This window comes from Hydra viridissima, unplaced genomic scaffold (assembly GCF_058129835.1).
Source record: "Hydra viridissima isolate aposymbiotic clone 2 unplaced genomic scaffold, HvirCarnegie_v1 scaffold_10, whole genome shotgun sequence".
Taxonomy (NCBI): Eukaryota; Metazoa; Cnidaria; class Hydrozoa; order Anthoathecata; family Hydridae; genus Hydra; species Hydra viridissima.
In genome coordinates, this window is record NW_028324309.1 from 15,974,681 (window position 1) to 15,999,320 (window position 24,640).

The 24,640-nt window shown below is 29.4% G+C and overlaps 1 protein-coding gene and 1 long non-coding RNA gene across 4 annotated transcripts in view; one reads left to right on the forward strand and one right to left on the reverse strand.

Moving 5' to 3' along the window:
* LOC149883361 (hatching enzyme 1.2-like) overlaps positions 1 to 16,616 on the forward strand; it is a 37,406-nt gene extending 20,790 nt beyond the window's left edge. Inside the window, exons 3-10 of the mRNA XM_090100004.1 lie at positions 2,417 to 2,449; positions 6,821 to 6,862; positions 9,596 to 9,727; positions 12,559 to 12,667; positions 12,970 to 13,046; positions 13,152 to 13,256; positions 13,393 to 13,483; positions 16,325 to 16,616. Of these exons, the coding sequence (XP_089956130.1) occupies positions 2,417 to 2,449; positions 6,821 to 6,862; positions 9,596 to 9,727; positions 12,559 to 12,667; positions 12,970 to 13,046; positions 13,152 to 13,256; positions 13,393 to 13,483; positions 16,325 to 16,472 (737 nt within the window). The 3' untranslated portion in view covers positions 16,473 to 16,616. The remainder of the gene's footprint in view (positions 1 to 2,416; positions 2,450 to 6,820; positions 6,863 to 9,595; positions 9,728 to 12,558; positions 12,668 to 12,969; positions 13,047 to 13,151; positions 13,257 to 13,392; positions 13,484 to 16,324) is intronic.
* Positions 16,617 to 18,107: 1,491 nt separating this feature from the next.
* Positions 18,108 to 20,817, reverse strand: LOC149883362 (uncharacterized). Of its 3 annotated transcripts, XR_016456647.1 has the most exons (4): positions 19,808 to 19,928; positions 19,623 to 19,722; positions 19,209 to 19,395; positions 18,108 to 18,127 (listed from the first exon to the last, which is right to left on the reverse strand). It is a non-coding gene; the product is annotated as an uncharacterized LOC149883362 (long non-coding RNA). The 3 variants fall into 3 exon arrangements; XR_016456648.1 differs by lacking the exons at positions 18,108 to 18,127; positions 19,808 to 19,928 and adding an exon at positions 20,715 to 20,817 and having other exon boundaries at positions 19,146 to 19,395; XR_016456646.1 differs by lacking the exon at positions 18,108 to 18,127 and having other exon boundaries at positions 19,146 to 19,395.
* Positions 20,818 to 24,640: the final 3,823 nt, after the last annotated feature.

A 24,640-nucleotide genomic window follows, 5' to 3' on the forward strand; every position in this document is an offset into this window, starting at 1 on the left:
TGTTTGTAAAACCACCTGACTCGAAATGTACGGGCGAATGGAACAGAGGAAAAGTTTCAGATGAAGGACGAGGAGTTTCGGTAGAAATCAATGGATTGCCGAGTTACATGTCGGACGTCCGTCCTGTTCCCATCGTAGCCGATTTGCCTACTAGAGCATCGGAAGAACCCATCGCGGACAACCTGAATCACCGAAGATCGACGCGAGTGCGGAAGTTTCCGAATAGATATGCAGACTTTGTGATCTAGAGATCAAGGGGTGTTGTAGTTGCGTCATTATGTAATTCATTGTGCACAAGCAATATGTAGTTCAATGACTATATATGGCTCGTTGTGCATAATTCATTGTGCACAATGAATTTAGAAATGATATTTAAATTGTAAAAGCGGATGAACGAGGATGAAATACAGTATTGGACAAAACATTTGCAACCAAATAATGCTAACTTAGTTTCTTTATTTAAAAATGCTGCATTTTTTCAATTTCGAGAAATAACTATGTAACTGTTTAGAAACAAAGTTCTTCAAGTTTTATTCATCACAAAGTTTATTATTTGTACACGAAAATTGATAAATTAATCAAAAGTATTAAAAAAAGTTGATTTCCTTCTGGACAAAACAAGTGCAACTCGACAAAATGTTGACCAAGCTGTATTTCGCTATCAATATTTCGTGTCGAATCCTTTGTTGTCGATCACAGCCTTGCATCTTCGAGGCATAGATTCGATCAGGTGATCAATGAAACTTTGTGGAATCGCTGCCCAGGCCTTTTGGATTTGTTCAAACTGTTGATCCTTATTACGAGCACCTTCACGATAAATTCTGCAGTTGACGATCTCCCACAGGTTCTCGATAGAGTTGAGATCCGGAGATTGAGGCGGCCAATCCATCACCGATAGGTGATTGTCTTGTAACCACTGCTTGACTACTTTTGCAGTGTGTTTCGGATCGTTGTCTTGCTGAAAAACTCATTTTATTGGCATATTCCATTCAGCATGAGGTAACATAACATCTTTCAGGATACTTTTATACATGAAACGGTCCATTATTCCATCGTTTCGATGTATTGGACCTAGACCGTTTGCAGAAAAACACCCCCAGACCATTACATTGCCTCCACCATGCTTCACGGTCTTATGGCAGTAACGTAAATCGAAGCGTTTTCCGGCCGGTCGACGTACACGGCAAATGCCATCGCTCCCAATGATGTTGAACTTCGATTCATCACTAAACAGGAAAGTTCGCCATTTCTGCACATTCCAGTCAATATGAGATGTAGCAAACAGGAGTCTTTTCTTCTGGTTTTTTAGTGAAATCAGCGGTTTCTTTGCAGGGCGTCGAGAAAACAACCCGGCTTCAACAGCACGTCGTCTAATTGTTCGGTCCGATACAGGCAGCTCTAATTGCTTTTGTATCTTGACTGACGATATCCAGGGATCGTTCTTGACAGATCTGACGATCATAGAATTCTCTCTAGAAGTGGTGGAACGCGGTCTTCCACCTTTGTTATCTGCTGCCAACTTCCCCGTAGAACGATATTTGGAACATAGTCTTGATACGGTCCATTTTTTCACGCGATATTTATCAGAAATACTTTTTTGTGACATTCCACTTACGTAATCGCCAATAATTTTCTTTCTTAGTTCCAATCCAAGACTGTCGGGAGACATTTTTGCACTTGAAGTTATAAAAATAATAAATATTTCTGGATGCTACTGAATACTTCCAGATGCTTCTTCTGGAAACTTCTGGAAGCTTCTGCATGCTTCTGGAAACTTCTGGATACTTCCTTTAATTATTAGAAAACTTCCGGTACGTTGACACGGACCAGACATAAGGAAATGAAACAAACCAAAAAAGTTGCACTTGTTTTGTCCGCTGCAAAATGGCACTTGTCAACGAAATTCTGCCTGTGTGCTGTCACCTGTCAGCTGATTGCTCACGTCATGGCATGCTATGATTCTAGACTCCTGAACTGTGTGCTGTGGTAGTATAGTTCGTTTCGTTTTTAAGACATGTAAAATTAGGAACACTTTTTAGCATTGTTCGATGTTGGTTGCAAATGTTTTGTCCAATACTGTATATAACGGACATAGAATTTAGTTGTCTTGATATTACACATTCATTAAAAAATTTTTATAAGTTTATTATAAAAATAAAAACTAAAATAAAATTTTTTGCATTATGAACTGATTGAAGTATGCAGTACTTTCAATAAACTTATTCAAATAATTTTTAATTGAGTTCATACTCTTCAACTAACTATAGTAATTCAGAAAAAGTTGTTGTTATGTTTTTTTTTTGTCTTATATTTTAGTGTTTTTGTGTGTCTAATATTGTGCTTATGTTTTAGCATGACATTTGTTAGTTTCACAGCAAATGCTTTGTTTGAAAGTTGCTATCCTATTGTTTTTTAGGTTATTTGGCTGACCCTGGAGCAGGATCAAAATGTAATTTTTAATATGAACTTTAGTAATTTTTTGTTAATGCAGTTTTAATAAAAATGGTTTAGCAATTAGTTTCATTTGTTAATACCTTTAATGGAAGATTGTTATCATTAATTGTGGTTCATAATTGCTTTTTTTTCTTTTCTTATTTTCCGGATTTTTGATACACATAGAAATGTCTAACCTGAATCCTGTAAATGTACACTACCGACAAAAAGTTTGAGGCAGGCTAGGAATTTTTAGAAATAGGTGAATAAACAAACTTTTTGAAGTCTAATTTACAATTTAATTAATATATTTACAAAAACTAAATATTGCTACACATTTTTTATCAATAATTTTTAATTTTAACTAACCTTTTAATTAAATTTTTGATTCGTCAAAATAACCACCTTTATTCTGTATTGCAGCTGTACAAATCCTTGGCATACTATCAATCAATTTAGACAGTTTTTCAGGTTGTATTGCGTCCCATTTTACTTGCAATATGTGCCAAAGATCTTTCACAGAAGATGGCTGTTCTTTTGGCACATTCCTATTAAGTTCTTCCCACAACAACTCGATCGGATTAAGATCTGGTGATTCTGGTGGCCATTTCTTTATTTTTAATATTTTCTGGCTTTGAAGATCTGCTAAATAAGTTTTTCAGATTTTGCTGGTATGTTTCAGGTCATTATCATACATAAAAACATACTGATCGGAAAAAAAAATTTCTCACCAGGAGGCTGCATTTGATGTTTTTAAATGTCTTTGTACTCCTCTTTTGTCATAATTCCTTCAATTTTGTGTAGGTTTCCAATTTTCCCCCCACCAAAACATCCTCAAACAACCACAGATCCACCCCCATGCTTCACAGTGGGTATTAAACATTCTTCCAATATCTTTCCCCTGCAAATCTTCGCACGAAAACACAACGTTTTGAACCAAAAACTTCAAACTTGAATTAATCTGTCCAAAGGACGTTTTTCCTTTCTTCAATTGATCAATGTTTATGATTTTTAGCCCAATTTAGCCTTTTTGTCTTATTAATTGGTCTTAACAATGGTTTATGAGCAGCTGCACGCCCATGCAAGCCAAATTTCTTCAATCGATTCTTCACAGTGGATGTGCTAATTTTAAGATCATTAAATTGATTGTACATAGACCTAATTTTTTCGGCGGCGTACCTTCTATTTAGTAAACAAATCTTTTTTATTTCTCTATCTTATAATTTATTAGTTTTTTTAGGCCTTTCAGTTCGTTTTCTAGTTGCATTCTTGCCAGTTTCTTTGTGTTGTTGTAATGTCTTTTGGACATAGCATCTTGAAATTTTAATTTTTTTTGAAATTTCGACTGATGAATAACCTTCTTCATGAAAAACTTGAATTCTTTCTCTTTCAGCAATGTTTAATTCCTTTCACTAACCCATTTTTTCACTTTTTTTTACAATTTTTAGACAGTTTTTGCCAAATGATAAATATCAAAATTATGTGATAGTTATTTTTCTTTTTACTACAAAAAAATATACCACACACAAAGTTTATTAGTTGCCACTCTAGTAAAGGTGTTAATAACACTATTTCTTAACAGTGGGCTATTTACTGAATAACTGATTATTTTAACAAATCAAAACTGGTACGATTACAACAAGAAAACGCAAGTTAAAATTGGAAATTATTGATCAAAAATGTGTAATAATATTTAGGTTTTGTACACATTAATTAAAGTATAAATTTGACTTGAAAATGTTTGTTTATTTGCTTATTTTTAAAAATTCCTAGCCTGTCTCAAACTTTTTGTCGGTATTGTATATGCAATAGTCAATTACTTTTTCTTTTTAAGTTAATAATGATGGTATATGATTTTTCTCTTTTAAAGAAAGTAAATGAATACTCTTAGAATTGAAGTAAACAACTTCAACATGTAGGAGTAAGGTAAACCAGTCCAGATGTTATGCTAAAAATCTAAAAAAAATTCAACTAAATGTGGCGGTTGTATATTTTATATTATTGTAACTGTTTTATACTTCTTTGATTTAAAGAAGTAAAGAAGTATAGCTGTATTGTAAGTCATGGCATTTTTTAGATATTATTTGTAAAAAAATTAAAGCAATTATATACAACCTTGAGGTTTTTTGTTCAATTTTGTTCCAAAGTTGGTTCAAATTTGAAACATGGTTTACGTTTTGATCAAGATTTTACATTTGCTGACTATATGAGTTCAAGAGCTTTCTATTTTTTGTGACTTCTGTTAATCTGAATGAGTGTATAAATATATTTTAAGTAATACTAGTTAAACAGAGAAACATTTTAAGTCGTTTGCGCTATGCTCAAGTTTTCCTTTGAATACCATATCAAAACATTATCAGTAGTAAATTACTGACCATGTTCAGCACTGAAGTATTTTGATCCAATATACTTAAGTACTAACATCAGTATTCAGATAAAATTAAACTAATAATGTATACTACTTGTATGGAGTAGTTCTTCCATTTCAAAGAAATTGGATTTGTCTATTGAATAATAGTTTGAGGAGACCAAGGAGATTTAAGACAAGAAAATCACCACTACACAACAAATATACCTCGAACCACTACAATATAAGAACAGATGCACTACTTATCAGATACTGAGCTCTCAAATATGTCATAAAGTATAAGAGTTATCAAGGAAGACCCTCATTCTTAAATTTCCTAGATTTAAAATTATGAATTGCAAAATTGATTTAGCTTTTTTTTTTTTTAAAAGACATTTGGCTTCACATTTGGATTCTTGTTCAAACCTCAAAACTCAACTCCTTCATCCCAAAAGCTTTTGTCTGAAAATTACATGTAATAAATAATCAAAACAACAAATATGTATAATATATATGCATAAAAATTAGAGTTGTTGAAAATTTTTGAAATCAAAAATGAACTTTCTCACCCCAAAAATCACCAATTTAATTTATATGGTTAACAAATTTAAACTCACAAAGTTTTTCTTAAGGGGACATGACTGTAAAAATCGTATTTTAACCATGATGTTGTGGCCTTATAAAAACTTTTAATGGGATTAATAGTCATGAATGCAGTGATATTTGGGGTATAAGGCTGAAGTATTTTCTTAAAGACTTACAATATTCTGCTTAATGCTAGATTTTTTCTTCATAGCTATTATCAAAGGTATGCCCAAAACATGCATTCATAACAGCATCAAACTTTTTTAACATGTCAATGAAGAAGGAATGCTCCTGATATGTCTTAGCTTTTCAATAGCTTCCTAAGCTCATTTAGAGGTTTTTAAATTTTTATCACTGCAGCTTTAAATTGTTGAAAATTGAATTGAATCGACCCAAAGGTTGTGAACATTCCACATTTAGTGATTTCAAGGCTTTCTTTTAAAAAACCTCAATACCATCAGTTCCCAGTTCTACAATATAGCTGTTATGGTTACTTCTAAACTCAAGAACTTGTTTCCAAAGACTCTGAATGTACTTGTAATGAATAACAAGTTTATCCTCAGTTTATCAATAGTTTTTTTTTCAATTAAAGCTTTAACCCTCTGGTCAGTAACCTGGTACCCAAGTATCCATTTCATTTTCTAAGGTAGATTGCTTTAACTTTTTAGAACTTGTTATAAGAAAAGAAAAAAAGTTTCTTACTTTCACAGTAAGTTTAGTACATGATAATTTTGTTTTTTCACTACACAGTAGGTGGGTACCTGAGTATCCAGTTATTAAAAGAGTGGTGAAAGTTTGGTTATTGACCAGACGGTTAATCCATGTTTTTATAAAGTGGTTTTCAATTTGATTTTTTAAACCAAATCTTACTTGTACAAAGCAGAAACGGATGCATCCCAGTTAATCTGGTTGACTATACTGAATCCTTCAACACATTTACTTAATTTTTTTCACTGGGAATTTACGTCGCAGTTTTGTACAAGATCATTGAAAATTTATTGAAAACGATATTGAAAAGACTGAAAGTATCATTTTCTATAATATTAGAAAATTGATATTGAAAATTGATAAATTGACAATGAACTTTACATTAAAATGATGTAGTGGTGAGTATGCCCTTTTTTAAACAGAAAAGATAATTAAGCTGTTATTTGATATTATAGTATTACAGTATATCTGATAAAAATAAGTTCCTTCTGTTTCTTTCTCATTTTAGGTAAGCAGAGATTTTTCTTTTATTACCTAATAAATTTTAAGAAGTGAGAATATATCTAAACACCAAATATGTAAAACCAATATGCTTGTCAGTGGGAAGCAGTGTGGTTGCTTAAGACTTATCACTCTTATGTTGTTTGATTATTGATGATACTTAGTTTTTGTTGCTTTTTAAAAAAGAGTTTTAAAAGAGTTTGAAATCCAGTTGTTTTTTTTGTTTTTTTTTGTTTTTTTCACTAGGTACTCCAGAACGAATTCTTAAGGTAAACAAAAATAATGATGGTAAGAAAAGTTTTAAGTTTTTTTGTATAACTCACTTGTAAGTAAAATTTGTGATGAACACCTCTGTTCTCTCTGAGAAGGGATGATATCATATTTTTCATTTTAGAATCTGTTCATTTTAGATCTTTTCAATTGTTATTTAATAAAAGCCAAGTTGTGCATAGTAATATATTCAAATTGAATTAAAACAGTTTTGAGGGATGGTTGTTTGTAAAAGACCCCAAATCTGTGAAAATTAACCCAAGTTGACCATAAGCAATATCAGACTTATATAGTAAAAAGCAAAAAATTTTCAGGTTTATTATTTATTTACTTTTGAAAAATGTTAATCATAAATTGAATGAGGTTGCTTGTCAAGCTCACAAACAAACTCACTATAGCAAAGACATCTATGAGTAAAATTATTCCTATAATTCTGATTGGTGCATCAGTTTGCTCTTGTAACCAATTTGACTAATGAACCAATCAGAATTTCAGGAGAAATATGATTGTTGACACATTAAAAAAGCTATTTAAATCTCATTTCAAAATGGTTATCAACTTTTAATTTTTTTTAGTAATTTTCTTATTTCATGTTTGTTTTTTACTTTAATGATCAAAATCAATACCCCTACTGTGATGCACCATTTTGGATGATGTGAACTAAAGTTAGGAAAACGAGGCTTTATATCTACATAATTGTTTTTAAATTATTATGCAGTTCTTTTAAATTTGAGAGGATCAGATGCTTTGGCATTTGAGATCTTTGTATTATAATCTCAAAATCATTTTTTTCTATTCCTACCGCTTTTATCACTACAACAAAATTTAATAACTTATCTACAGTTTCTTGAGATATTTCCTAGCCCTTTTTTTTCTTCTTTAGGAAAAGATAGAATCCCCTTTTTCTGCAGCAATTTTCATGATACCTGCACCATATAAATAGAAACATTAAACTCTCCTTTGATCGATTTGTTAGACCAAGAAATTGAAAGCTGTGATAGTAGCATTTTTCTTATTACATTTGGATCTTAACTTTTTTTTCTTTAATTTCTCTTAAAGGTATATCCACGTCATTTGGTTTATGCTCAACATCTTTAGATAATTTATTGAAGAGGTCATTTTGGCTTAACTGAATAGTATTTACATTTAAAGTCTTTACAATTTCTAATTTTATTGTTTACAAAGAGTAACTCTTTAGTGACTTGTCACAGCATGCATACTCATAGAGGTTAAAGGAGAACTTTAACAAACTTCATATATACATAGTCCTTCTGCTATCAAACAATTATAAACTAAAATAAAAGTACGTAATTATTGAAATGAAAATATTAAAACTGTACCTGAGACACTGTAATTCTACAAACTCTTAAAAAAAAAGCAAAATATTTTTTTTTTTTTTTTGGATTACTTAAGAGCAATTTTAGTTATGTTTTGGGGTTCATTTTATAAAACTTTCAATGCAGGTAAATTAGATTTAAAAAAGGAAACTTTGACAGTCTATTTGTATTATGGAGTTTGTTACATATTGAACCAAAGGAAAAAATTTCTGAATCACATCTTTTAGCCTTTTCAAGGTATACTTTTTTTTTTGTACAGGGCATCAGAAAACCTAAAAAAATTGTTGCATCATTTTGAAATTGAATTTTTATTTAGAACCTTTGATTTTGTGGTGTTTAAGTTGTGGAACTCAAAAATTATCAAAAATGATATATTTTGAGTTCTACAGCTTATAAAAAATTTTCATAACTATTTAACAAATATTACACAGGTTAAAGCTAATTGCGTGATGAAATGTGCTTAATAAATAAACGGTACTGAAAAAAAGGTCAAAGTAAGGGATTGAGATAAAGAATCAATATCTCACGAAGGTATGATGTTGATTTATTGATGAATAGGCAAGTGCTTTTGGACAGTGTACACAACCAATTCATTATACTTCAAAGTCTATTGAGATGTCTTTATAATCACAAATTGTCTTTATATTTAACAAAAAAAAATTTTTTAAAACAAAAATATAGCTAAGAATTTATTAATGGTTTTTTGTTTGGTGCATGGGTGTGTAAATAAATCCAAGTGCTTCAATTTGAGCTTAGTTTCAAGCTCAACTACTTTAATTTTCTTTTTTATTTTCTGGTAGTCAAATGTAAACCAAGCCTAAGAGTTAATTAATTGCTTTAAAAACTTTAAGAACAAGTTTAGAATTGTACTAACATGAACTCTGAAAGGATTTGCTATCTGATTGATACATTACTTTATCTGTTTAACTCTGTAAAAAACGTGTTATGGGTGCTATAACAAATGTTTTGTGGATTGATCTGTTTGGCCAGTAATCATCTTTGTGTGGAGTAATTATCTTTGTGTGCAGTGGTCATATTTGTGTAGGCAAGTGTATCAGCCCGAGGTCACTTATACTTTTATTATTGGAACCAACAGTATTAGAATTGTATTGAATTTATTGTGTTAGATTTAAATGTATTAAATTGATGATGTATTAGAGTTTTTCAAATGTTAAAGCACAAGATAAATCTTGTTTAAGGGAATTAAAACCTTTTTTTTGTTATATATATATATAACTAAAAAAAAAAGTTTTTTATGATGATCAGATTATAGTATATATATATATATATATATATATATATATATATATATATATATATATATATATATATATATATATATATATATATATATATATATATATATATATATATATATATATTTATTTTTATATGTATGTATATATATTTATAGACATACATTATCCTGATAGCCATTTACATAAGAAGAGACGAAGTGTTTCTTATTATAAAAACCCATGGCCCAAGAGTGTTGATGGATATGCCTATGTACCATACATAATTGATCCTGCATCTCCATATGAAGGTTAAATGTTTTTCTTGTATAATTAAAAGTTTGATTTTGAATGTTTTATGAGTAAGTAAAAAGGAAAAAAAAGTTGTTTAAAAGAAAGAGTTGTTTTGTTTAGTAAAACAACTCTTTCTTTTAACGAAATATTCTTTTATTTTTAGCTAAGTAAATACCATATCTATTTACAATAGTTCATTCATTCCCAAAATTGAATGGATTTTTTTTCCTTTCTATGTAAATAAAAGACTGAGCAAATTAGTTGCTAAGTCTGTTTGTTTTTTTTTTGTCTAAAAGTTTTTTTTGATTTTCCTGGAGTTTATTGTAACCTATAGTAACTGTGCTTGTAGAGCAAATAATAACAAAATGTTGTAATATAATAACAACATAAAAATGTTGTTATCATATTACAACATTAGATAATGTTGGATGGTGTTGTAATAACCCTAAAAATATATACTGCTAATATTTTGTATTAATGTTTAAAAAATGATGATTGCAATTTTAACCTTTTTTGGGGATAAAGTTAAATAGGTTCATCCATACTTATTCGGTTTTAGGAAGGGGAAAAATTACATTTTTAAACGCTAGTATTAGTAAGTTACATGAAATCCTATGTAAATATTAACTGATGTTTTATATGATTGATATCTTGTAATTAAATAAAACCAGGAAAAACCTATTAAAAAAACCAATTATTTTCCTTTTCAAAATACATTCGCTAAGAGCAATTTGATAAGTAAACGAATGCTTCCAATTTCAATAGATCTTAGTAAATTCCTCGGCTAATATTGAAAAATTTTGTGGTTTGCACGTACGATATCAGACTATATCGTATATCGTATATCAGACTTTTTACGAGGATTCTGTAAAAGTTTTAATTGATTTTTTAAAAGCAACATAATGGTTGTTTCAAATTTCCATGATATCAGTATAGTTCAGCAAATTTGGAATTTAGAATTAATATTTAAAACAACTCCACCTTTTTTTTTGACATCAGATACCATACGCCACAGCAATATTACACTAATAATATTATTATAGCAGACTAGTTGTTGTAAAGCTAATAAGATGATCTGACAGTTTTATATTCATTATGACTGAAAATTGCTTTAATGAAATATCAAGTATGAACAATAAGCATGATTGCATTGCCTGGAGTCAGCGTCAGTAAGGCATGCTATCAGAAAAATCTGCCCACCTTTTGCGGTGTGGTAAAGCTAGTTAACAGTCGTTTTTTGAAATTATTTTTTTGTGTGTGGTAGTGTTTGTATAATAGAACATTTTGGCAGAAAAAAAGAATTAAAAATATTATTTAGTTTAAAAATGTCAACCAAGCAAACTAAACAAAGATTTTTGATTGTGGACAAACACTTAAAAAATCCAACTTTATCGAATAGAAAGTTAGCGAAATCATTAAAAATATCAAGAAGAACTGTAGATACTGTTCTTAAACGGTTTACAGAACAGAAAACTATTCAGAGAAAACAAGGAAGTGGTCAAAAAAAACGCACAGCAAATCCTAGAGCTCTCGAATGGTTGGAGACTTCATTGGAAGAACATTCTGATTGGTCTGATAGATATCAAGCAAAAAAACTGAAGGTTTCCAATTTTTTTTGTACACAAATGGTGACAGAGACTTGGATATCAAAGTTTTAAAGTAGTTAAAATGCCAAATTGAAACGAAAAACAAAATTCAACCGCAAAGAGTCGAGCTCGAAAGTTGTATGACAACTTGTTAACAAAACATAATGGATGCATTTTGATGGATGAAGAAACTTATGTTAAAATAGATTTTAAACAAATTCCTGGGCAGTGATACTATGCTTCTAAAATAAGAGGAAATGTGAGTGATAAATACAAGTATGTAATGACTGATAAATTTTAGAAAAAATTGATGATTTGGCAGGCACTTTGCTCTTGCGGCAAAAAACCGCCAATTCATGTTTGTTTGGGCACAATTAAATCTTTGGAATACATGAAATGTTGTCTTTCTCATATAAAACGACTAATTAAAGCTCATAGAATTACTTCAGTATTGTTTTGGCCTGATTTAGCCACAATACATTACTCAAAAGATGCTCAAAAGTTTTACAATGATAATGGAGTGATGTTGGTTCCGAAAAAGATGAATCCTCCAAACTGCCCCGAATTACGTCATATTGAAAAGTATTGGGCCATCATATAAAAGAAATTGAAATTAAGTGGAAATACAGTAAAATCAGCTACAGATTTGAAGAAAAGATGGGATTAGGCTGCTAAAACTTACAAAAATCACTCTGTCCAGAAACTTATGGGAGGCATCAAAAAGAAAGTCAGAATTTTCTGTAAAACTTAATTTTTTTTTGTTTTTTCCCTATAAATATGTAATCTTTAGAGTCTTAATTTTTCAGAAATATATTGATTTAAATACATTTAAACTTTCTTGCATCCTTTTTTGATCAAGAAAGGTGAGCAGATTTTTCCGATAGCATGCCTTATATTTTTACTGACTCTGGCTCCACGAGCCCCAAAACACTGCAGTCCTGGTTTAAAACGTCAAAGTTAATAGAGATGAAACTCAAGGCTTCTGTTTCAAATCTTGACTTTCTAGACAAAATCAAATACTTTATGACCAAAACCTGGAAATTTTGATCTAAGGCTAAAATTAAAGGTAAGGGCTGGATGAGTTGCTATTAAGATTTATCAAGGCAATGGTCATCTTTTGGATTTCATCTCTGAATCTGTAGTTTATCAACATAAAGTCTAATAAATGAATTCTCATGAGTGTTTCTTATGAATGTTTTGTTCTATTTATGCTTTATTTCCAAGGCTGCTTAATAATAGTTTTTTTATTTTTCTACTTATAGTAAGGCACATTTTTGAACAAGCAATTACACATTTTAACAACAATACATGCATTCGATTTAAACCAAGAAATGGCGAAAAAAATTATCTCAGAATCATAGATGGAGATGGGTATTTTTTACAGAGTAATACGTATAATACAGTAAAACAAATAAAATTCATTATGTTGTTATTTTCTTTTTCATACTAAATATCATTTTACTTTTAGAGTGTGAGTGTCAGTTCAAAAATTAAATGCTTGCTAGTTATTCACTTAGCTTATCTTAACCTGTAATTAATCTTAATGGCCTCCTATATTTCTTGTAAATGAAAAAAACAAAAAGTCTTTGGTGGCTGCAGTATCTGCAAAAAAGGTTTTAGCTGTTTGTTTTGTCTGGGTGTTTCTTAATTTCTCTTTTTTCGTTTTTTTTCAGATGCTGGTCATATTTAGGCTTACAAGGAACTGGACAGCAAGATTTGTCTCTTATGCATCCAGGTTGCACTTCTCTAGGTTTGTAGTATTTACTTTGGCTTATGAGTATTTTTCTGTTGCTAGTTTGTTTGGTGTTATTTTTTGCTCAAATAAAATCACTTTCTCAATACTTTTTATTTAAAGGAACAGCAGTTCATGAGATGTTGCATGCTTTAACATTTGCCCATACCATGGCCCGAAGGGACAGAGATCTTTATATAAGAATAGACTACAGCAACATACCTTGGTGTAATCTGTTTTTTATTGTTTTGTTTTATTTTGTTTTTTGTGGGGAAGGAGGGGAGGGGCATTTTTTTTTGGCTAATTTTTTTTTTTATTGAGTAATTGTGAAAGTGAAAGTTTGACATGCATAAAAAACTTTTAGATTACTACTCCCAGTTTGACATGCATGATTATGGAGAGGCAGTGGTACACGGACAAGATTTTGATATAAATTCTGTAATGATGTATCCCAAGTATGTTCAACTTGTTTTTTATTAGAAAAATATACAATAATATAATACATTTAATAGGGAGATGCAAGTGAAATAAGAGTTTTTTTTCTTGAAATATTGATTCCTTGCTTTTTGTTTAGTTACAAGCATATAAATGTTTAAATCTGTATGATTTTTAAGATTTAAAGGTCAGCAACTTACAAAATTCAAAAATTGTACCCAAAAACAAGATGCATTAGATAATTTGGTTCATTTTAAACTCAATTTTTTAGTTGTTTTTTTATGTTATTCTAGACTTCTAATAATTTTGTAATTTCATGTTTTAACAACATGATTAAGCAATATAAGTTGATTTTTTTTGTTGCACTTAGCTGTTGTTAATGTTTTTAAATTTTTTTAAAAAGTAAGTACATAAAAATTTGTTTTCATTTTAATCATTGTTCATGTTTATTTTTGTCTCTGGAGTATGCAGTTATGCTTGAATAGACTCTAGCATTTAAACTTAATATTCCCTATTGAAACTGAAGAAATCTAGTAGTAGAACAATTAAACATCTCTTTAACCGTATTCCTGATGATATAGATGTATTCTTAACTTTTTAGTTAAAGTGTTTACAGAAGAAAATGATTTTTTTTCATTTGTTCGTTTCGTTTCGTTTGTTCGTTTCAAAGTATCAGAGAAATTTTGCTTGAGTACTTTATTTAAATGATGTAAAAAGATGGTTTCTTTTCTTATATGTTATTGTATCTCTTCCATGATGCTGTTCAATTAGTTGTCTAATTATTTTTAACCAGAGGAAAAGTATTGCAAGCTAAATCTGCTACGTACTTGTTGGGAAAGCAATTCATCAAAAAGTCAATCTGAGAAACTTTCTTATAACAAAAAATGTTTACAAGAAACTGTTGGTTTGAAGTTTGAATCTACCCTTGATGAATTGAAAAACAGTAATGATACTGATGTAGCTTCTCACTTACTTGCTTGTTTACAGACTCTAGATTAAATTTAGATATTTATTCAAAGTTATTAAACAACAGACATTACATTTTTGATTAACAGCGGTAGAGTGATTTTTAATAGGGGATAATTGGGAAATTAATGGAAAAATGCTAAGATATCAGAATAAAATAGAATAATTCTAGAATGCTATTCTGTTTAGGAAAATGTATTAAATCAGTTAACATTGAGTTTTTTTTTCAACATAAACTTAGTTAAATAGAGGATTAATATTGCTTTCGTATTGAAATGGCGCATCCTTTAGCAGCAAATTTAGGAAAAATAAGTTTGGTGACTGCAAAGACAACAGACAAGAAGTGCAATTGAGTTGCACTTGGTAATTACTATTAGAAAGTTAACACCTTTTGACTAGAGTTTTCCACCAGCATGTACAAGAAAAATGTACTAAGCATCAATATGCTGTTTCAAAGAATTGGTGATTTTTATGCTAAGGCAAGAATACCTATGCAGGCCAAACACTGTTTTACAAAGAAGGTAGAAAAAGCAGTAGACACACTTGCAAAAAATTAAAAAGGAACAAAAAGATTTTTACTGAAACTCAGCTAAATAATTCCCAATTTAGGAAGAAGATAAAAGAGATCTTAATAACACAAGGGATATCATCACAATTGATCAGGAAAGGGAATTTTCTGAAAATGTAAAAAGCAGAAAGACAAGGATGAATATTTAACTTATTTTTAAAAAGAGAAAATAAAAGAAAAAAAAGTTTCTTAACAACGTGAGGAAAAGAAAAAGAATAGAGAGTCTTTTCCTAATGAAGATAAAAATATTGAGATCGACATAGAACCTGATAAATGTGAATCTAAAAGTAAGATGTGAAAAAGTGCAAGAATGAAACAAAAATGTCACAGTTAGACTTGAGAGGCAACTTTTGCTGCAACAAAGAAAAGTTTAGGCCGTAATTTTGTAGATTTGTCATTGGTAGACTTGGAATTAAAAATTAATAAAAAAAAGTTAGTTTAATGGATGTATCACTAGCTGTAAATTAGTATGGCAAGTTGCTTTATTAAAAATCCAATTTTGAGAAAAGCCTATCGTTTAACAATTTTGTTTACAGGAGAAAGAATGAAATTTGTAGTTCTCAAACATGTAACAAGTGCTACCATGACGGATGAAACAATTTTAAGCTTTATCGAGTGTGGAGTGAATGAGCAAGTTGTTGGAATGTGCTTTGACACCACATCAAGTATCACTATCAATCCAGAGCATGCACATAAATTGAAAAATTATTAAGGAACAATCTGTTTAACTTAGCTTGTTGATATCAAACTATTGGCTTAGATGTATTCAAGTGCTTTTTAGAATTCAATGAATGATGCTAATTGGAGAAATCTCTCCTATAGGGAAATATTTTAATGTTATAGGTGCAACCATGGTGAACGGTTAAGGTTGTCAGCTGCTGCATCGATGTTGCAGTTAAATCTATTTTCAACTCTTCTCTCGATGTTGATCTAGATATGGCTACATTGTAAACTTGTTTGCTTCTGAAGCACCTGCTAATGGATTTGTTATTGTTGAAAGAAGTTAAAACATTCGAAAGATAAAAAAAAAAAAAAAATGAGTGAGAAAGCAATAGATGCATTAAAACACCAGATATATTTCAAAATGTATTTCGGGCGATAGTATGACATTTTTCAAAAAGTATGTTTAGAAAAATGTTATGCTATTGCCATATTGTTCTGTGTTATATCACAAGCTTATTGAGCTTCACCTAGATAAAAGTTTAAAAGGGAATTTTAAGTTTATTTTTTATCATGTGTAATAATAGTTAGAGTTTGAGACTTTGATATTTCAAAATTTTAATTGCTAAAGTAATATGGTGTTTTTAATTAAAATCATTTATTTCAGATACGCATTTGCAATAGACCCTTCTAAACCAACAATTACATATTTGAATGACCCGAATAGGGAAAATAGAGCGGAGATGTGGTCACCTAGAGATATAATTGCAGTAAACCGACTTTACAACTGTAAAGGGTATCAAATGTACGAATAAGTGTGTATTAAGAACATGAAAGCTACTTCAGTTGAATCCTAAAGAATTTAGAAGTCTCTTCTGCAATATAAATTTTTGCAATTGTATTACTATTTTTATTATTATTATTATTATTATTATTATTATTATTATTATTATTATTATTATTATTATTATTATTATTATTATTATTATTATTATTATTATTATTATTATTATTATTATTATTATTATTATTACTATTATTATTATTATTATTATTTTTGTTACTATTATTATTATTATTAATTATTACTTTTGATGTCATTTTGAAATTTTTACAACTTTAATAATTCACAATTTTTTTTTGTTTAATCAGAAAAATTAATTTCAAAATTAACATTCTGATTTAATAAGCGGTATTTTATTTTTTATAACTTTTTTGTTGTTGTTTTTCTCCTTCGTTTTGTCAAGTATTTTAAATTTAAACGCAATCAGATTTCTAAAAATAGTCTCAATGCTTGATTTTAAGTCTAGTCCCTTCCCTCTATTTGCAAAGCGCATTATATTTCGAAAAAATTTTGAAATATTTTGAAAAGTTTTCATTTAATAACTTCACCCTTTACTTCATATGATTTTTTTGTTTGTTGCTTTTCTGTTGTAAACTTTTTTTTACTTAATTTTTCTACAGAGAAAAGCCTCAGGTTGTTATTATTTTCAAGATCGAGTTTCTTTTAGTTCTCATTTCAATGCAGTAAAATAAGAATACTTTTGATTTCTGGAGCTGCTACCCTCGGTTGGGGAATTTATGGATTAAACAAAGATTAGCTAATAATTCTCATATACAATCAAGGCCTCAAAACATGTACGGCACTGATTGAATTAGAATAAGGATGGTTGAGAAACATATCGAGAATAATTATTTGCTTTGTTAAAATGGACTAAGTAAATTGCTTCTCGATGCTTCAGATGTTATCAAAATCTCCTGGTTGCTTATAATAAATCCGTTGTGTCTAAATATATATAGGTACAAAACCGGATTAAGAAGAAAGCCTGAATTAGTTAAAACAGGGGCCTACTACAAATAAAAGACTCGCTGAGGTTTATATTTTGAAAATTTGGAATTTGCTAGTAAAAAGTCTTGTTATGTATCGCTTTCCTCAAAGACTTGAAGTCACTGTTATCCAGGATAATTTCCATCTATCCCATACATGATAACGCAATAGATATCGTGACGATTAATGAGGATAAGGAATTTTTGAAAATGTAGAAACAGAAAAAAAAAATTGTTTTTAATCTATGCGAAACGATTCAAGAGCACTTTCCATAAAGCATTGTTAAAATTTTTGTTTGAACTTGTGATAATATTTGAGAGCGTCAAAAATTCTATGCTCACCATAAATGTTTCATATCGCAACTCTAGGGGAAAAAAGGACGTAGCATTTTACAGTTAAAGTATGACGCAAGATTTCTGTAAAAAAATTCGGCCAGAACCTTAGTAATAAGAAGTTCATCTCTCTCGAAGCAACTTTGTAAAATCTTTTGAATGGCTTTTAATACATTACATACATTTTAGATACATCAAAATCTTTGTCTCCTCATACTTGCTCCCAGTATTTCCTCAAGCTTTGTCCCCACCCCCTACCCCATGCTTGCTGCTGATGATTCCTCAAGGTTTATGCTTCATTCTTTAGATCCTATTTAAAAAGTAGAAGAATATAACAAAAAGAAATTCTTGCTGATAATAAATGTAATCAGTTTAACAGTAACAGGTCACTCCTTTAGCCTTAAAGTATATTTCAATTTAGCATAAAGTACGAGTGTATATATTAAAATATTTATTTTCCTCTCTATATTCATAAGTTCTGATTTTTCCTGATTCGAAGGCGAGATGAATAAGCATGGTCAGTAGCTAAGCAGTATGGTACGGACATGGATTTTAAAAATTAGTGCCCCGTGATGCAGACAGCTATTTTAAGACAAGGAGGTGTACTCTTAGCTGGCCATCAGAGAAGAATTTTATGATAATAGTGTTTCTATTTGGTACTTCTAGTTGCCCATACACTTAAGATATCAGCCTCCACACACCCCAGCCCCGACCAACTCCACTTCGTTACCTTAGTTACTGAAGTATGGCTAAAAAAATCAGGTCTACTTCAAACAGATAACAACGAGGTCTATAATTTTATCAAAGTTTTCTTCATAAGATTGCCGTAAGAGTGTAGCCTATATGACTTTCATGTTAAATTAAAAAACAATTTTTTTCAAAAGGCATTTCAGCTAAAAACAGCGTGTGCCAAATCCTCTGTTAGAATTACCAACTATGAAAAGCAGAAATTTATTGTGTGGCGTTCGCTGTAAACGCAGATAAAACAGTGTCATTTGTTATTATGAGAAAAGCTACGATTTCACTCAAGAGACTTGAATTTTTTAGGAAAGTTTGGGTTTTAGCTTAAATATCATTTAAATATCATTTTACAACTAGATTAAAAATTGGAAAAAAAAGAAAGTCCATTATGGGTATTATGGGGGTTATTCATTTTTAAAATTTTAAATGTTTTTATGACCTTAATAAACTATTTAATAATTATTTTTCTAGTGTGTCAGTAATTAAAAAAGTAAGTTCGTTTTTCAGCGCTTTTTTTTAAAAAAAAAAAAACCGCTGAAAAACGAACTTTGTCGTCATTAGAAATTTGTATAATGTAAAAATCGCAGTTGCAAGCAAAATATTTAAAAACTTCTTTAAACATAAAAATTAGAAAATAATACAGTATATACTTTCTTTTTCATATAAATTGCTTGCGTAATTATTTTGTTAAAACCTAAATGCTCGATAATTCTCCATCATGTTAATGATTGAACCTCTCTTTGATGTCCTTTGTTCATGAGAAGTTTGAACCTCATTTTGATGTCTTTTTTCGATTCCTTGAAAAGCATTCATGACATCTTTAAGTTTTGCTCTCTCCTAAATTTTTAGTAAATCAAAAAATATATTAAAGAATGTAGTTAGAAGATTAACTGGTGGTAGGGTAGGTAGGTAAGTAGTAGCAGTGGTGCCATTTTATTGTACTAAAGATCATTGCTTATTGGATACGATTAAAAAAGTTTATGTATTTATTATTTTTCCATAACTTTAAGTAAGAATTTGTGAAATATTTTTAAAAATTTTTGAATTAAAGTAAAACTAGTTACCTTATCCGTCCATTTATAAGTATATTTCGGTCCACCAAACAAAAGGGAGGTAGCCATGTTAATGATCAAGAGAAAACAGAAAAGGAGTGCCACATTCATTCTATAACCGAACATGCATTTAAAAATTAAGAAAGATTTACATAAAAGCTGATTTTTACCCAAAAACGATAACTCAGCTGCAATACCTTTCTTTAGAGCTGCAGCAAAGTAAGGTTTCTTTAAAACTCAAAAAACTCGATATTACTTTCCTGCTATTTATATAATGCTTCACACCTGTTATTTATATAATGCTTCACACCTGTTATTTGTAAAACATTTTCTTTCTTTTTTTTTTAAATTCAGTTTTGTTTTTGTTTCTGGATTCTTTTAATATGCAATTTAAAACGGAATTTTTAATGTGATTAATGAAAATAGAAGGGTGGGGGATGGGGGGGGATGGGGATGGGGATGGGGGGGATGGGGATGGGGATGGGGGGGATGGGGATAGGAGGGGGAGATTTTTAGAATTTTTGAAAAAGTGTTTACTCTGAACTATAAATAAAATTTTATTTTTCAATCATTATTTTAGTTTCATATCGAAATTATTTGTGATACTTTAAATAAAAAGCTCAAGAAACCAGTTTTACCAGAGAACAGTAAAATTAAAATGACAATCCATTTTAAAATAACAATAAATATTGAGTTAGCAGCTTTTAAAGCTTTTTTTTATTATTTTTATTTGATATTGTTAGGGTAGCTATAATGTACAAAAGAGGTTTTAAACTAAAGGAAATGTGATTTTTTTTTTCGTTTGCATGGACCAGTATAATTTAATTATTCGAGAAAAAAAGTGATATTTAATAAAAAAAAAAAAAAAAAAAAAAGATTGCTTTCTTACTAATACTTATGTAAGACAATCTAAAATAGCTTCAGTTTTATAACTATGTCAAATTTCCAAATAACATAAAAGAAGAGCTGTTTAATAAAAAAAAAAAAAAAGAAAAAAAAAAAAAAATGAGTTACTAGTTCTTTAACCGCGATAAAAACTTTTAAAACTTTCAAACCAATAAAAGTGTTTGAAAAAAAAAAACCCTGTGATTTTCCTAACTTTACCTTAGCTCGCAAATCTTGGTTCGCAATGAAAAAATTGTATGAAACAGCAGTCAAAATAGATATTATAATAAATAAAAATATGGTGTACAATGAACTTTTAACACTTAAAACTAAGAACTTTAGAAACCGGGGTGCAACTGGTGAGGTTAAAGCCGATCACAATGCTGGCGTCAGCTTTTTATAAGAATGCTATTAAATCCTATTTAGCGTAAATCAGTTTGTTTTTTTTTGTTTTTTTTATTTCAAATGTATTCAACAAATTTATGAATGCATATAAATGTGTTAAAACAAAAAGATTTTCCCTTTTTTTTAAATCAGAAAAAGTTCTATTTTAATAAATTTGACGAAGTTCGATTCTTTTTAAGACTCAAAAAGAAGTTTACATTTTATTCGTTACAAACAGAAAAACGAAATGTAAATTTTTAGTTTTAATAAAATTGAGAACGACCTGACTAACGGGTTTGATTTTGATGAAATGATCAACACAAGCGGTCTATTTCTGAAAACGGACTTTTATTTACAACAATTACACTTGTCTATTTTTATTTTTTGTTGCTAAATTTTTAAAGCTCTTTCTGAGTGTTGTTATAAACTTTTAGGTGTTTGATTTCTTCCTTTTTTTTTTCTCGTTTTGTGCTTTTAAGAGCTGACGCAGCAACATTTTTTCCATTTCAAACTTCTTTGTTGGCATCTTTTCATTTAACTTTTGTGTTGTCAGCCACAAAAGATCGTTCAGTATCGTAAGGTTATTTTATTTATTTATTTTTTTTCTCTTCGCTAAACAAAGAGGTGTTAAACGATCTCTAAGCAGGTTGAGAACTAACTTGAACAAAACCCGTTCAAATAAAACTTTTCAGCTTCCACCTAACCTGATTGGCTGATAATAAATATTTGGAGCACCACCTCTATTCCATCTTGTCTTTCATCCAAATTATGCACCTAATAAACGACATTAATCTATTTAAACCATTCATTAACTTTCCTCGATTGAGATGACAACAACCTTACACCTTGCATATCATTAGCTATTCTTTCACAAATGTAGTTTTCATATTGTATCATATGAAGTTTTTTCCCGGACCAAAAACGATGATTTGCTCAGATTTAGGTATATCGTTCTTAATTTACCCAAATCAGCAGGTCCATGTCTTTTTTTCACTTTGCAAAAAATAGTCGATTTCACCTTTTTAAAACTTTGAGCGGCTCCTGAGACATTTTTTTATCGTTAACAGCTTTAACATGGAGTTGAATATCTCTTTTTTTTTCTTTTTTTTTCTTTTTTTTTTGTTTGTTTTTGAGATGTTCTTTATGTTGTTTTAAGACTAAATACTTGCCATTTTGACTTTAAAAACACATTTCAACTTTATTGAATATGACCTTGTTTAAAGAATTTTTCTCATTAAAAATTTATTAAATTTATTAAAAGTATCTACTTGGCCTAGCAAATCTACACAGAGCGTCAATGATGCTCTTAAACCACCCAGATATCAATTACCGCAGTGGCTACTGCAGTAATTGAAAAAAATGTGAAAATTGTTATTTTTTGAATATAATCCTGCACATTTGAAATTTTTATTTGAAGAATTCATATCTGGTATTATTTTTTTTTAAATGTTTAAATTATGGTTTTATCGAAATACTATTCTTAATTGACAGTTTATAGACTTTTAATGTAACAAAATACATACAAGTAACATATGCTATAACAGATAAAGAAAGGTGTGACCATCAGCCCTGTTTTTTTGTAGAAAGCAAATACAAAAAAACACTTTAATAAATATTATTTATGCATGGAACACTTTAACAAAGTCCTTTCATTTTTTTTCAATAAATAGTATATTTTATTTCAAGATACTGTTTCCCGATTACGCGATGGTGTTAGTATAAAACCATTTCTTCTTAACCACATACTGAATTAGGGCAACTTTAATTGCATTAAGTTGGGCTAAAGAAATCGACGAAAAAATGTTTTATGAGGCAAAAGAGGATTTCCTGTGGTTATTTTCTTTCCCCTTTCCTTGAATTTTCCCCAAATTAATAAAGTTTTATGAGGCAAATAATAAAGTCCATCCAAGCAACTTTTCATCTTTAACATTTTTTTTTTAACTTTTCATCTTTTTCATTTTTAATAACAGAGATATTTTTGATATCTCTGTTGTTAAAGTTATTGAAAAACGTTTTGTTAGGCATTTGATGTAATTGTCAACTATATCAGTATTTGATTTGATTGAATTGACATTTCTGACAGACATGTAAATGTTGTAGGATGGTATCATGAGGTTTCAGTAATATATATTTCAGAAGTTCTTCCTATAGAAGCAATTGAACATTCCATTAGAAAATTCCATTAGAATATTCACACCAATAATACTATCTTTGCTCTTCAGCAACCAATTTAGTTTTTAGTCGTCCTGTAAGTCTTTTAAAAATTTCCAATTCTCAAGAAACCTTCAAAAGCAATTTAAATGGAACAATTCAAAGTCACGAAACTTGATGTTTCGGGATGCTGTCTTTAAATAGAATTTTTTTCCACCAAATGTATTTTTTTTTGTGATAAGTTTTAGTTATTGACAAGAATTAGTTATCTTGAATACATACAGCTAGTGTTTCAGAAACAATGATTGGGACTACGTTAAAATATAGAGACTCTTCTCATTAGAATTCAAACATTCGTTCACCATTTTAATATAAATTGCTCTTGAACAAGTTTTCCAGATGTTTTTAATTCAACAATTCAGAACTCCTCAACTAATAAATCTTTCAACTTTTTCAGCGACTTAGAAATCCTCCAATTATTTTTTGAAGAGCGGTAAAAACCACTTTCGTTCTCGTTCCTTCTGATAGGAATTCTTTATTTACTTCAAAACCTGAAGTTTTTAAAAACCACTAAAAACATTTAGCGATTCTCATCTTGAATTAAGTTGTACGAAACGCCGAAACTCTAAGAAACTAAGATTTCATAATAGTTAGTAAACTGATATAAATTTGTTTGTTGTTATTTGAAAACCCAATAAAGACCTGTTTTTAGAAAAAATGACCAAAATATTTTGTTAAACAGTAGCACGAAAATGCATGAGAAGTACTGTTAAAGGTGGTAAATCTTTCATCGACAGAAACTATTTTACTGAAATCATCAAAAAATTCTGGATCTGAATTCCAAGGATTAAATGATAAAAAAATTAATTTTCAATCATCCTGAAGGAAAAGAGAAAAAAAACTCTTTATGTATATATTTACATATATAATTAAAGACTCGTTTACAAACATTAGATGCTAAAAAAAGAAACTTCCCAAAATATGTGATTTAGGACAATGTTACAGTGATCTTTAGCATTCGGCAAGTGCTATTAGGACTAATATCAACAATCCAAGTATTTCATCATTTAACTCTGGAACAACAAAAAGGCTTATTTTACTATGAAAACGTACGTGACGTTGTTTTTAAATAATATTCTTTCGAAGGATTATTGTTACGTTTACGTCCTTTCAACACTTTTTCAATTAACATGGTAGTAAAATCTCGTTACTTACAAAAATTCATTTTGGAGTTTTTAGCATCAACTCACAAAAATCATCTCAAAACATAAAAAAAAAAAAATTCTCAAGAAATAAAAACATAAATAAATTATTAAACCTGACATACTGACTGTTTAACAAATGGAATTTGAATTTTCATGCTTCCGAAATGTTTATAAGTTCTTCTTCCAATTGAAAATTCAACAAAGACTAATGTATTTGTAATGGATAAACTGCAACTCTTTTCTTGAGACATCTTTTTTGGATAATCAAAGTTAAATGGGTGGTTTAAAGCGGAAAAAAGACTCATTCTCTCCGCTTATGTCGAGATTTTTTGAAAAGCCTTGTCAAGTATTCAATCATTTAAAGATACTATTCTAGTACTATCAAGAAATAAAAAATAAGCTAGC